The following is a 15,984-nucleotide window of genomic DNA, read 5'->3' as shown; positions in this document are numbered from 1 at the left end:
GGCCGAGGAACATCCAGAGTATACGAAAACGCAATATTTTGTCTTCCACGTAGATCATCTGTCTTGCATTTACCTGTTGTAGCAGATATTCGGCATTGTGACGTTATCTTTGTATAAAGCTCTATTCTTTATTTCGAAAGAAATTGGAATGCAAAATCTTTCGCTTGGGATGCATACTCAGATTTGTGGAGCCATCTGCAATGCAAGGTTCAAATGTGATGTGATGTGTTTATAACTGAAAAATACTTTTGCGAAATGGTAGTCTAATGTAATTTTGTGCAAATGACTTTTGCATCCATAGTGCTAGGCTACCTGAAGAAAGACTGTTCCAAGTTCGATTCTAGTTGCCGGCTAGACGAAATTTTTAAGGCTTTTTCTTCAACCGGTTCCAGCAGAGTTAGTTGATTTCTAGCATGGGCGAGTAAGATTTTTCTCCCATAACTCAAAAAAACATCGCTCTTTAAACCTACAATATTTAGACAATAGTGTATTGCGTTAAGGACTACGAGATAGCGGTAGTTGTCTGCCATACTCTCTCTTCACTAGATGCCTTTTAAATCATGGATAGTTCGGCCAGCTATCTTTGATTGACTGCCCCTCAGTCTTCGAAAGTAAAATAAGGGTTAAAGCGCCTCGCCTATCCCTTTGGAGAATAAAAGGCGTTAACGGATTTATATTATTCACAAAATGCACATTTTATTATCGTTTAATTCCATGCTTCTTTTTCAAATAGTTTGTTTTTTTACAGATCCCAGAGCAGCCATGAAGCCTGCCTACTGGTACATCTCAGGTTTCTGTATAGTGATAATGTTCATCTACCTATCGGCTGTTCAGTATGTGCGAGGAGTGCAGGTCGACTTCACATATCACAAATATGATCAAATGACCAGACTCCTACAGGATATATCTCGGGAACATCCGGACTTTGCTCTGCTTTACTCTGTTGGCAAGTCAGTGCAAGGTAAGTACATTAACCTCCCCTGGAATGCTGGCGAGATTAGTTAAAATAAAATCAAATAGTTTCTGTATAAGAACTCGAAAGCATTTGTAAATAGATGTAGTTGTGTACAAGATAAGTTTATTCAAAAGAAAATTATTTTGCGAACATATCATCAAGAATAATTACTTTCCTTTAAAAAATATTTCAATTATTCTCATTAATTTTGAGAATCGTGAAGCCATCATTTCACAGATTCAATTCCCAACTAATAATTCTCATAAATGACAATAGCCTGATTTTTTTTTAAAAAATGCACTATTCAAAATATGTTATTGTTAAAATGCTCAAAGTATCTCAATAGGAGAAACTATTTTTGTAGAATCTTTCGAACATTGACATCGTTAATATCCTAAGGGGAAACTTATATATCCGCAGGAGGAAAGGAGGGAAAAAAGAATTCTTTTTCGAAATATTTCTTCTCCTATTTGGAGAAAACGATTGCAACTATCTCAGTTTTCAACTGCAGTGAGCGAAAGAAAAGATTATCAACCCTACAGCCCACCTGCTGGGCGAATTTTTATGTCCCTCTGTGGGTACTGTAGACAAGTGACAACTTTCACTTCGCTGAAAATGCTACTTAATATGTCAAACTCGAAGGAACTTTTTAAGATGGCTTCAGGGGAGGTTGGTTTGAATGAGTTGTTATCCTAAATGGATTCGTGGTGATGTTGGAAATTCATTAACTTAATTATTACAGACTTCTGTATTAAGAGGGAAAATAGGTTTAGCTATCTTAGGTTATAATATGAAGATGTTTAACTTGCATATTAATTATTTTGGTCTAATTTGGTACTTTTGATCACCGCGAGGTGGAGTGGACAGCATGCGATCAGCCCATTTTATGCTACCTATGAAATGTCTCATCTTGTCTTCCGATACATTGAAAATTTAAATTATTAATAGCAGCATACTGGCGTAAAAAATTAATGATCATTTCAAAATTAATTTACTCGTAGTGTTCGCTGATTTTTTCATTACTCCCCCCCCCCTCCTAAAAGTGACTTCTGCAATTTTTGGAACAAAAAAAAATGAAAAACGATCACAGAATTTAATGATATTAATCTTCAATCAGATATCCTTGGTGATAAACTTTAAAAGAGATGAATATTGTTAACAGCCTTACAAATGAACACTTTTAAAAGGTTGTAAATCGGTGAACCTTCTCTAGAGAGAGAGAGATCTAATAATAGTACTTTGTCAACTCATTCTTGGCCTCCTAAGTGAGCAGGATCGTGGTATCACATCGGGAGGAAAATAGAACTTTTAAAGACGTATAAACACTATGTACTCTGCTAAGCAGGCATACTGATTTGAACATAAAAAGTTTAAAAGCTTATGTACACAAATTTTCAGCGGTTTGTAAACCCCAGAAATGCCCCTCAAGTTAGTTTTTATAATTATTTTAATCTTAATAATATTTTACATTTTTTTTTCTTGAACGTATCATCTATCATGTAAATAAAAAAAAAAGATTGTAAATTCATTTATTCTTTCATTCAAACACTCCTGTTATGAAGTCGAATACAATTTGTGGCACTTAAATATTTACAAAAACGTTTTCCGAGACCCCCCCCCCTTCATATACACGACTTTTGGGTTATTCATAAACGAGGATCTCAATTTATTCTTTTCTGTTATTGTTTACAATTGTAGTAAACCAGGAGTAATGATAATATTAATTATCAGTGGTCTGATATTAAACGTTCGACATGGGTTACGAACGGGTTGGCCATGCTCATGCTTTTGTATTTAATGTTTTACTGGGACTGCAGGGACCTGCTAGATCAAGTTCAAATGTTGGTTCCGCACAGAGACCATATAGAAATCCAGAATATGTAATATCATTCAATAAAGTATACTTTTGGTCGGCATAATCTGCAGCTGTCAAGGAAAAGGCGATGGGCTGGCGTCAAATTTTTAAAAAATATTTTTTTTTTCAAGAAACAATAGTACAGTGTAATAAATACAATACAGTGCAAAGCTAATTCAGAATAATGCAAAAAAACAGGTCAATGACATATAAATTACAATTGAAACAAATCAATTTTATATATCAACTTGAAACTAAAGGGTACAGATCAATCCAGATTTCAAAATGGGATATCTATTTGAAATTCAGTAGCATCACCTTCATTACGTTTAGCTGTGAACCCGGTAAGTATTGGCTGTGATCTAAATAGCTGAGCGAGTCGTTCTTATGATATATTTTCTCACTTAATCATATAGTTGTAAAATGTTTATTTTAAAGATTTATTTTGGAGTTAAGTCTGCAGGTTTTGGGAGATAAATATTCAAAATATTTCACAGGATAGTTATACACTCAGTGGGTGTTAATGTTCTATGTGATATTCAGCTTTTATTGCTATGAAAGAAAATGTCAGTATTTTGTATACGTAGACCTATTTTTATAAGTGATTAGTTTCAACTAAAATTACTTGAAGCTTTCGCCTTTAAATGATTTATTTTTCTAATCGCCTCCCCAGCTGCATATTGCAATATTCGGTATAGCTCAAGAGCTAATATAAGGCTCACATAAATTTTTATTAAGCGTTTGCATGAATCTTCTGTTTTGCTAGTGTTTATCGTGATTGTTTTTATAACCTGTTTTGGTTTTAAAAGTAAAACATTTGGAATCTCAAGTGCCTCAATAACAAGACAATGAGAAATCATGTTATCATTTTCAAAACAGTTGGTTTCCATACGCCCTTAATTTTTTATATTTGACATTTTTATTTTTCTGTAATCATTTTGTTTGAGATGCATGTAATGTTTCCATGGCAATAATTCTTTAGCTCTTGTGAAAGTTATTGTAGATATCGCTGTTAAAAGGCGAGGGGGGTGTAACAAAGTGTAAATTTCAAATTATTTGCATTGGAGAATTTTAAATTTTGAGAAAAATAAAATGGAGCATATCCAGCACGTTCCAAAAGGTGTGTCCTTAAATAAAAAGTCAAATCAGGAAGATATGGATAAGAATCCTTAGCTCGCCACAGAAAAAAGTAACAGAGGTGAGAAATATAATTTGTTTTACTTATATTCAAAGTATTACTCAGTATTACTTACATTCAAAGTATTTCTCAGTCGTATTGAAAATACTCTTTCGGAATTTTCATCCTGTACTGAATTTATCTAATAACATCCTTGCGAACAATTACCGTATTTACTCGAATATAACTCGCAATTTTTTCCCCAAAAAATTAAAGTTAAAAAATTGTAGTGGAGATATATGCGGGATTTTCAGAAACTAAAGTTTCTCAGGAAAAAACTAAATTAATGTTTATAATTAAATCCTCAGTGTTCATTATAATTTATAATTGCTCACATTATTTATAAAATGAATGCATTTAAATTTTAATTATCAACGTTATTTACGACATCGGCCGCTCACCTTCATCACGCAGTATATTTGAAACTTTTAGCGACAATGCTTCTGTAATTAAATTGATTCTTTCTAGCGAAATCATGTCCCAAGCTCTGAAAATCCAGTTGCACAACAGCTCTAATCATAGTTTCTTAATCTCCACTCCCGTGCAATCTATGATCGAGTGCAAGTCAATGCTCTTATCCCCACATTTCCTCTACTGGTTGCTTCCATCTCTATGCATATGATTGGTGCGATATTAACAAAAGATCGTGCGACTCAACGACAAAGGCAAGCCGACGATTGTTGAGTTTGAAATGCTGATTTTCTTCAATTAATTCCAAAATATCTGAAACTGCCTTAACAATATTCACTATCAATTTCTTAAAGTTTTAAACTTTTTCCGTGTGCGAACTACATGCAAAACTTTGTAATTTATTTTTTCGTAAAGTAAAATCAGGGATGCGAGGGAGAGTTATATTCGAGTAAATACGGTAAGATCAAATGCTTCTGTTTCATAAGCATTGATCATCCACGTTATCTCCATCTTCACTTATCTTTGCTACTCTCTAAGCGGGAATACTTTTGTCTAGTAAAGCATTCAGCTAAGATGAGAATGCCACTAGAGAACCAGATTAAACGCTTTGTTTGGCCCTGGCTTTGCTGATAACAAAATTTCATGAATCGTGTCGACCTCTCAACACACATTAAAGCGATACGAGAGTGACCTTCTACGCTTAAAATACATTTGGGTCATAATACAGGGTGAAGAAAAGTTAAAGAACTGATACGAGACTGTAAGGATGTACACAGGAAGAGAAGGGAATATGAGTTGTTTCTTCTTGCATGCTCAAGATAGACCAAAGCAACTCTTCTAGATCATTCCTTAAGGGGATTGTCAAGGTCAGCAGGATCATTAACTTTATCCGATGAGAAAGTTCCTATAGTAATGTAGTAGTATTTCCTATAGAAAACTACTCTCACGCTTCTTTTGTATTGTTTTCAGTGTGTAAACAAAAGAAGAAATTAGTTAAGCAAGGTCCTGAATAATATTTCTACACGAAATTTATGCATGTGTAAAGAGCTGTCTGTAGCTGTGGAGAATTTAGATCTGGGTTCGAATCCCCCGTCTAGAATGATAGGAATCTTTATTGAGGACTTCAGATTAAAGTTAAGATAGTCGGTCTTCTATAGAAGATTTTTTTCTTTGTATTTTTCCCGAAAAATTGACCCCCCCCTCCTGCAAGAACAGGTCGAGAACGTTGAAAATGGGTTAATCCTATGTAGGTAGGATTAAACGTCCCATAGTATTATTTAGGTTTCTATAAAGCCAAAATACTGCACCGTAACAGGCCCATTGAGCCAGAGGAGGTGGTGGTGTTATTTTTTATGCGACTCCCACCATGAAATGTTGTATACCTAAAGTGCGTTAATACCGTGGGCGTGCTATGGTTTATCATCAGGCCAATCCCGTAGGGAAAATGTAGAATAATCAAAACCTCCTCTTATTAATATAAGGTGGTTGGGCAGTTTTATAGATTAAAAGAGGACTGAAAATTCTCAATCTGTGATTCATACAGAATAATTCATACGAAAGCTATGTTTTGATTAGTTGCAACCCAAAAAAAAGAAACTTGAATTGATTTATTCCCACATTAAGCACTCATATCTTCTCCCGTTTTGATCTTTACTATTTCTCTCTCTCACGCAAGTTCTCCTGCCAAAAGTGATTTTTCTGAGGCAGCCACTTTTCTCGAATACTGTACTGCAGCTGAATGATGATTCTCGAGGATTACCTTCAGGCTTGCGCAATCTCAGAACGACAGTTTTTTTTATCAATGATAGGCTTTCTATCGGAAATATAACATCCATCTTATTGCTGTCAAAAAAAAAAAGTCGAAGCGAAATGTCCTTGAAAAAGTTCGTATGCATTTTTGACTTTCTTGTTCGTCATTCGACAAGAAAATATAGACAAATTTGCCCTCCGACACACACAAGGCAACCTAACATCCGTAGCGCGTGTGTTTGCGAGTTTAATGGTTAACGCGTAGGTGGTAAGTTTGGATTATGAAAGATGGATGAATGATTAAGGTGAACATCAAGGCTGTTGAGACTCTGTGATAAGTTGGAAAAATATTGCATGATTCATGACGCGACCAAGGAAACATCTACGGATGCGGCAATATAGAAAACGGGGATGAAAATATTTATGTGCCTCTTGGCGTCCTATTGCTCTTCTTTACGAGTACGCAAAAGGAAAGAATAAAGTCTAAAGGTTTTCAACAGTATCAAAAGAACTCTATTGAAATGGACTGACTTTTATACTTTTATTACAGTGATATTAATTTAACTTTTAATAATCCAATGCGTCATTTTGTTCGGTATTTTTAGCACGAAATTTTACATACGAACAACCATTAAAAGCATGTTGTTTTAATTACTCCCTAAAATAATACTAATAAAAACTATGGAATGTTTAATATCTACACTCAGAATTCCTTAGTACTCGATCTGCAGTTTAGGAAATATTTCTTTGCTTATTTTTCCACTTTTCCAAAAGACTAAAAGATCGTACTTCTAGAATAACAAACAATTTAAAGAAAGCCGAAGGGAGGGTTTAAAAAAAAAAAAAAAAAAAAAAAAAAAAATCCAAACACGAACGAAAGTTATCACCGAATTATGAACAACGAAAGTATTGCCCAGTTGGAAATATTTCCAGTCAAGCATTGCGTTATCTTCTGTTGGCAGAAGGCTTGTTTTTTTGTTGCTTTACAGAGCTTACCCTCTCTTACGCATTTGTCAGCTTAGTTACCATAGCGGAAAAAAAAGACTGAAACAAAATTTGAGTACTTGTAGCGCCATCTGACGTCAGTTAAATGAAACTAGTGTGTGTATGAAGAAATAGGGAATTCGGTGCATTGTAGTTGAACACTGTCTATAAAATATCAAACGTTGCTTGCTCTTTTACCGAGAATAGTGACGGAGGGGGGTGGGGATACGTCGATATCGGAAATTTCTTTGATCTATGAATAAGAGAACGCATAAACAGGCCGGTTGAAAGGCATGGTGTAAGCGCAGATACTGTTAGCTGAGAACAGTAGATCAAAAGTCTCCTTTGACTAGAAATCGACCTATCTTCTGAATGCACCTCCGTGGAGGTGGACAAAAGCATCATCCTTATCTCCTTACGGGCGTACTAGTGCACGGCGTCTTTCTCAGAATCCACGGGAAGTTGGCAGACGGGTCGAGTAAAGAGGTACGTTGGATATCTGTGAGTGGAGTAAATGGAGCTGACGCCTGAATAAACTCAACGATGTAACCTCGCCTTGTTTTACGAAAGCAAATAAAGGTAGTGTCTGCTGTGTGTCATGACATTGGATGCTTGAAAGACTCAATTCGGGGTTAAGCTCGAAAGCAATAAATGGACGAAGACAACATTCAAATAGGATTCATCAGCATTCTCACTTTGTGTATTACAAAGAGTTTTATCCGTTTTGAGGATTTCGACGAATGTTTCAGTTGTATCTCCGTAGAAGCTATGTTATTAACTTGTTAATCGTTCACATGATTTTTTTAAAAAAATATTTTGTTAGCCATTTATTCCAGTTAACCGAGAGCAGCGTTTCTGTGATGTAGTCGGTAGTACCCATGCCCTCTAGTTCGAAAAGGCCTTGGTTTGAATCGAGTCGCATTACGAAACATTATAAAGGCTTTTCGACTAAAGATGACATAACTTGTCTCGTAGAAGACGGAGGAGATGTCCTTCCCCGTGAAACATGTGGTAATATTTTACAAACAGTGCGATTATTTGGTCCTCCTGTTAAACCGTGCAAGAGACGAAATGGTTGTGTATCGCAGAATATAGGCTGCAATATTCTAAAGAGATGAAAAATCTCATTGATTTTGGTTTCCCATTCATGGACACCTCTTATGATTCATGATACAGAAATAGCAATTCTTAAATATTGTAATTGTAACTCTTACAAGTTATGTAAAATTTGATAGTGTAATAAGTATCAATAAACGTGAAAAATGGGTTTAAATTTTCCATTTACTTAAAATATTTCATCAGTAATTTAATACTAATAAGTATTAGTACTAATAATTCAATAAGTACTTTATAGTAGATTCAATTAAGCCATTTAATTAAACTAAAATTAATTATATTGAAGTATGTTTAAAAAATGAAACATTGTAATTGTTGCGTTTTACATTTATTTCTCAAAATAAATGTAATCAAATAGGAACTTAGCAAGATATGAAGAATTCAGTAGTAATAGTGATTTCGCTTTATCATATTTAATTATCGGAATGAAAAGCATAGAAATAAGCCTTTGAGGAATGTGCGGTTATATACTTGGGCCGCCTTTTTGAATAATATTTAGTATTTAGATCCTTATTATAATTCTCAAGACATTTCCATCGGAAAAAAATTAGACAAAATTTCAAAAGGATTTGAAGTAACAACTTCATTATATGTAGACCTAATTTAATCAAACTTGGTATTTAGGATCCTAACTCTCTCTATCTATCTATATATATAGATAGAAAGAGCCTCCATAGCTCAGTCCGTATAGACGAATTCCTTTGATCAGAAAGACCTAGGTTCGATTTGCGTCAGTGACGTGAGGAACCCTTATCTGGTCTCCTTCGACGAAAGGTGAGTTAGCCGGTCTGATATGGAGGTAGGGTTTTTTTTCACTCGGAAACTCGGGTTTTTCATCCCCAAGAACAGACAAACCGGCCCGTGAACACACATGGATTGCAGTCATGAATACGTCCCAGCCATACGCCGGTCCAGAGCCTGGATAAAATGGGGGGGGGAAGCAATGGTGAACTACTCTGTAAAAATCTCACCAAGAATACTTTATGGGCAATGCCTACAAAGTCACCTAGGATCGGAAACGAGTGAATGGTAAAACCACCACTATATAATAAGAGCCTCCTTAGCTCAGTTGGTTTCGACGTACTCCTTTGTTTAGAGAGACATGGGTTCGAATCCCGTCTGATGTAAACCAAGGCATTTTGAGTCAAATGTGAGTTATCCGGTCTCATACGAAGGTGGAAGATTCTCTCCGGAAAAACGGGTTCTTCGCCCCTCAAAACGGGAAACTGGCCCTGTGGACACACACAGCTACAGACAAAATATGCTTCTATGGAAATAGAAGGCAACGGGAAACTACATTTTTCTATTATTATTTCCATAGTCCGACCATCAGGCTGGAGGAATTTAAACACTCGTATAATAGATTGCAAAATTAGACAATGTTCCGAAATGATACAAAGTATCAATATCGTTGGATGGAATTTTTGATGAGATATGGTGGGATTTTCGGTGATTTGTTATGTCGTCTAAATTTCTTGTTAATCGGACCATTTTAGTGATAACACAAAAGATTCATTCCCAACTGTACAAAATTATGCATTACAAATATTCACAAAATAAACTGTTTACGTAGGCCAAAAACGGTTCTGAATTTTTGGCTGGTGTACCCGCAGAGGCAGTTTCTTACATGCAACGTCATTTTACACAACTGGTATTATAAAACCCTTTTTTATGACTCTTTCGGATCATTTCTACACTTTTATATATTTTGTATCGCAAATAATCCAAAATGCATTGCACACATAATTGCACTCAGAAGCCGACCATCCAACCAAGTCAGACAAATGGAAGAAAAAACCTTTACAATGGAATAAAACCGACCAAAATACGACAGATTCTTTCTCTCAAAATTCCTTTAATTTCACGTTCATCTCTCTCTCTCTCTCTGAATATTGATATGCAATCTTATAAAGTGTTATGGTAAGGAGTTGACAATCTTTTTAGTGTTGTGAGCAATGCCGTTTCTTTTTTCTAAGTCCTGGGAGAAACGGGATATGAATGATGACACTCTCTTCCATACGAAATAGCCGTTACCTGTTCCTGTCACCTGGTTTCCGACGATTCGTTCAGACGCGCATCCAAGCTAACATTTCACTAGCGGAAATGCATCTATGTCCGCTAGTAGCAATCTTGTTTTTGGTCTTGCTAAACGTTCCGCGGATCAACCCTTACCTAGAGTTGCCCGTGCGAAATTCCTTCAAAAGTAGATTACCCCAGACCTCCGCACGACTTGGGCATGTTCCGCTGCTGGACTATTACAAGTTAACGACATCTGACAGGAACCCAGAGCTACAGTCAGGGCTACATTATGATTTATTGGACAAAGAGGCAGCGTCTAACGCCTCTCCCTCTTTCTCTCTCTCTCTCTCTCTCTCTCAGTTACACTTAAAATCTTTTATCCGAAATCGATCATGCCTCGGGCCGTTAATTTTCGGAGATCTGGAGCAGACGAGTTTCTTGGCAAGGAGTCAAATTGTCGAATGCAAGGGATGCTGGGAGTTGAAGTTGTACAGGAAATGGGAAAGCTTTGTTAAAGTTGATTGATTTTCAGTTTCGGGTGATTTTGGTCTTTATTCTTAGTTTCTGTGCAGAACTTGCGGCTCAATCTGGTGCCTGTTTTGGTTTCGTGATTAATAGTCAATGCGGTTGGTGCGTGGGAAGGCATATCGTGTGTCTGCCTCTAATGGCCTTTAATTTTTACATGTCTAATACTATTTTTTATCGCTAATAAAACAGCCGTCGATATTTAATGTCTAATTCTACTTTTTTTAAAGTGAGAATGCAAATCCATCTGAGTCCTTCAAGTATTTCTTCAAAAAATTGCTGACTTTCTTTTTTTTTTCTCCCTTTTGTTAAATAGGTATTAATAGGTTTCGATTATCCTTCAGGTTGATGACAAAGCCTACAGCTGGTGAGTTCTTAATGAGAATTCAGATTTTGAAGCCCTCCAAAAAGAACAAATTTTGCTTTAAGTGAATGAATTCAGAAGTTAATGGAACTTATCCCTTTCTCTATAGAATGTCCCTAAAAAATTCAATTTCTTTATATTATGATATTAACGTCTCCAGATCCTACAGATAAGGTTAAAATTTAGATTTTCTCATTATCAGCGTTTTTTTTTTAATCATGCTTAGTTTTAGTTTTTATAATTTTTCAAAAAATAGTTTTAAATCGTGGGCAGCACTCAGTCTCTCTTGTGAATTCAAATGATGGACGAGCTGAATATACGTTTAATTTTTTAATGTGATTTAATTCTAAGAGTATTTCAAGGTGTTAGAAATTTTCGCTTATTATACATTGCAAATTTAATATGTGTGCAACTCTTAAGCAAAGGCGATGGTGTGGTAAGGGATAAGCCCGAGTTCTCCGTTAGCTGTCCTAAAATTCTTGCATTACTCAGATGACTTGGATTTTATTCCCTCCCCCTAAATCCTTGGACTTTAGAAACAACCTTTTCAATATTTTTCAGGCTCTAAAACTAATTTCTTTTAGATCCCTTAGACCAATATATCATAAGATATTCCAACTATATGAATAGTTGGAATATCTTATGAGATATTCCAACTGTATGCACTCAATCCCATTTATGGGAGGAAAAATTCTGTCACTAGTGTATGAAACCGGCAGTTTAAAAATCCCCTTTTATTTTATTGAAATAACCCTTATCTCCGAAAAGAATCCAACTCGCATATTTTCAATCAAAAACACCATTCTTGTACTGCATTAGGGCAGTGGCAATCATATTGGACAAAAGGTTTTTGTTAAATATAAACTATTTATTACGTTCTTGTAATGCAAACATAAAATTGCAGTTTTATATCCAGAAAAGTGTTTTATACTTACTTCTAATGTTCGTTCAATTCTATGCCTACCTTGAGGTGCTTTACGAATCACCTATTCATTCTGAAAAGGCTGCTGCCATAAAGTTTGGTGCCAAAGGAAATTTTAATACTTCATAATTACCCGTTAAAATACTTAGAGCTGAATTCCAGTTTTCCGCTGTTGTGAGCTGTCACGTTTAACATATAGGTACGCGCAGTTATTAACAACAGCAAATGTGACTAGTACGGTCGAAATGAGAAAGCTTTTCCCCTCGCCAAAGGAACACAATTAATTACGAGGCTGCGAATGAGAAAATACAAAAATATAAGGCAACGTTGTGGACTCATTTAACCTGTAGAATTACCAGAAACACCTCTACTGGAAACCTGTAAGTGATGACATCTATGAACACAGCTGTGGCTTCGCACAAACAGTAGTTCCAATAACAGAATGCACACCTCAAATGTGCATTTTAATTTTTCTCGTGAAATTTCGAGAATCAGTATTCACTTAAGGGGAGTGCGAAGATCCCCTTCAGCATTTTCCAAAGAATAATTGATCTTTATAGATTGTCTTGTAATTGTGATATTAGAATTGGCTGCTTAAAACAAACTCGGATTATATTAATTAAGATAAGACAGATTGAGAATTTTTGGACTGCAGACACTAACAAACTGGAGAAAGAGGAGGTGATATGATTGAAGCTTACGAACTTCCGAAAGAGTCATACAGGATTTCAGTAAATGGAATGTTTTATTATTTATTGTTATATGGCACTTCCAGGGAGTTTAAAGACTCATCGAGGGAGGTCTCATACTCTACAACTCTCCATCTCCACCACATCATCCACCAACTACAGCGAACCTCATCATCTACACTAACGCCATCTGATGCCCACCACCACTAGTATTTTCACAGACAATCACAAACATCCATGCCCACAGCGGGATTCGAACCCGCAGGCTGGAGAGTGGATACACTAACCACTCGGCCAACCCAGGCCGGCAAAAATTCCTCTAGTCGTAGACTTGAGCCTAGGTCTATCTTTCCACAGTTTGGCGCTGAGTAATCCAAACACCACTTCTACTGAGCTACACAGGCTCCCGAATTACTCATCCTTTATTGTTGTCTTACATTAGCTACTTAAGGAGTGCTTTTTTGAATTGTCCCTTAATGTTAAATTGCCATTCTGTGATCTTGTACTGATGCCTATGACACGTATGCGTAACTTCTATGGTAATAAAGGTATTTACGGGAGTTTTCCTCGAATTTTATAATTCTTTTCAATATGTCAACTCGCGGTATCTCGTTATGGAAATGAAACTTACTTTAATATGTCAAGTGCACATATTCCATTAAAGACATTAGCAATTTGTATAGTTTCATATATAGTAGGAGGACATGATTGGTAATGATTTAATATCGAATTTAAGTTGGTACGGGTTTATTACCAGACTAATATGGTTAAAAGTTTCAAGGAATGTGTGGAGAAAGGGAAAATCAACAGACTATACCTGGAATTGTACTGGAAGAATGTGCTCAAACGGGTAAGGATTTGCATTTTTGCGTAAAGTGTAATAAATGATTTGAAATGCATTACCCGGAAATTGTGGAGATAGTGAATGCATTTAAGTCAGTGTCATGAGCTGTGTGTGTGAGAGAGAGAGAGAGAATGGAACCTTGCATAATGATTATTTGTATCCGTGGTGGCAATTTTTTTATTGATCTCTCAAATATTTACATATATACAATTATCATCTTGAGTAACATTCAGTATATTATTTTACGAGGTTCAGCACTAAGTGCATATAATGAAATTTCAATAATGATGATAACATGGTTTTTTTGCTATTTTTTAAATTAACAATCACAGTAATAATTTACAATTATATAGTTCAGAGTTACACAAGTTATATAATATTACATGTATTTTATGGAGGGTATCCATGGAAGTTGAGAATGAATGCAGTCAAAAGGGGGTGAGAGCGCTATTTTTCTCTCATAGGGTTTGGTGCGTGATTGGAATGGATTGCCATTAGAAGTGAGTGCGGGCACTGTGAATGAATTGAAAAGGTTTGTCCCTAATTCACTAGAGGTTTCAATAATATTGAACCATGCATCTTATATCAGATTTCTTAAGTGTTTCAAAAAAGGATAAGGAACAGGAGAAACGTTGTCTGTGATTCAAGAAATTCAAATGTTGATCCGAGTTTAGACCCGAGAATGCTGAGAATAATGAAGAATTCTATTTCAATCTCCCTTAAGAAACAAATCGCAAATCAACTCTTTCAATATACAGTTCGGATAATGACCTCATTTGCGTTTATGGCTAATTAGTACATCTAATACAAAAGTCGCCGATGTAAATAATTCAAAATGTAACTAATTAGAATCTGTAAATCAAACTTTTGTAGCTGTCGTTTTAGCTTTTTGCGCCTAAATCTGATATTCGTTTTAATTATAGGTCTATTTAATTACGTAAATGGTATCTTCAATCAAAGTGTAGCCTATGTATTTGAATTCTACTGAGGTTAGTACAAACGTTTAGGTGATGATTTTCATCACTGGGGTGTCACAACCTTGCTTTACTTGGGAACCTTAAGTGTCTTGAAAAAAAGTCATTTTTTATCTGATGAGCACGTCTACGTATTATCTAACCCTTAGCACACGCTCGGAAAAGATACTGGTATTGTAGTTATAACTTTCATGAGTGGGATTATTTATCTTTTTTAAAAAAAAAAAAAAAAAAAGTGGAGATTAAAGTGGTACAAGAAAGTCTAATTATTGAAGATAAGCATTGTTAATATCCATTATATGTTAATATCCAGCTTAGAATAAACATATTCTAAGCTGGATATCATTAAAAGTAGTTGCACGTTGGACCAAAAAATGGAAAGTATATATAAAATGAATAAAGACTCGTATTGTAGCAGTGATTCTAAATAACTCTTCCCATCATTTACGACTACTTATTTTCAATAAAATTTCGATTGGCTATATTTGTTGCAAAGAAACTGTCCATCGCCTCTCCTGTGAAGAAAACAAAAAAAAAAAAAAATAGAGAGGCGTGGATGTAATTTCAAGGATTTTATTTATTTATTTTTTGTTCCAAAAACAGCAGCTTAGAGAAATAAACATTATTTTTAACTATTTCAAACAAACCACCCAAATGAGTGATCGTGGTTTTTATCGTCTGGTAATTTGAGCCAATAATGCTGTATGAAGGCCAAACTATGTAACAAGACTGAAAAATATCTTTGACTTGGCTTCCACGTTATTGCAACAGACTGATGACAATACGATCCCAACTCCGTTCAATATCTGTACTCTACGGAAGGCTCTGACCCATATAGTCACGTGTCGTCAAAATATATGGTGAGCAGCGTTTCCGCTTTCGGTCTACTGCAAACCGAAGTTAAATTCCCCTCTCGTCTCCAGTGACACGGAAGTAACGGTGGAGTCCGGAGAATGTTGCCGACACCTTGCCATCGATGGTGTAGAAACTAATAAACGAAAATATGGTGGCGGAGTTGTAGGTGGACCTAGGGTGAACGAAGGACATAAATATCTGAGTGGGGTACTGTGCGTGTGCTTCTAGGTCACCTTCGGTCATAAAGAATCCTCCGATTACAATCTGGTATCTTGAGGCTCATTTTTTTTTATCCCAACGTTGTTCAAAATCGGTTAAGTTTGAAGCTGCGTGTTAGACATGCCCAGATTGGTACTGCACTCAAAGAAAACTGTCTGATTGCTTTAAAAACTAGCTGTTTGATGAAAGCAGTTGTTTTCGACCATACTCGAGAAATTTTAGATATCGCCATTTATTTATTTCTTACACAGCTTTAGGCCTCTATTTATTTACTCTAAATATTTACTCTAAACTCGTAAATTATGTTCAGAAGTAGGTCATGAATA

The 15,984-nt window shown here is 35.6% G+C and overlaps 1 protein-coding gene across 1 annotated transcript in view; it reads left to right on the top strand.

Moving 5' to 3' along the window:
• LOC150095634 (carboxypeptidase D-like) overlaps nt 1-15,984 on the top strand; it is a 329,656-nt gene that overhangs the window by 130,568 nt on the left and 183,104 nt on the right. Inside the window, exon 2 of the mRNA XM_090409896.1 lies at nt 749-961. Coding sequence (XP_090266022.1) covers nt 749-961 — 213 coding nt within the window. The remainder of the gene's footprint in view (nt 1-748; nt 962-15,984) is intronic.

This window comes from Typopeltis vanoorti, chromosome 20, assembly GCF_054136105.1.
Source record: "Typopeltis vanoorti isolate ZY-2024b chromosome 20, IOZ_Tvanoo_1.0, whole genome shotgun sequence".
NCBI lineage: Eukaryota > Metazoa > Arthropoda > Arachnida > Uropygi > Thelyphonidae > Typopeltis > Typopeltis vanoorti.
Note: the sequence above shows the minus strand (reverse complement) of the source record. Positions and strands in the feature narration are given on the sequence as shown.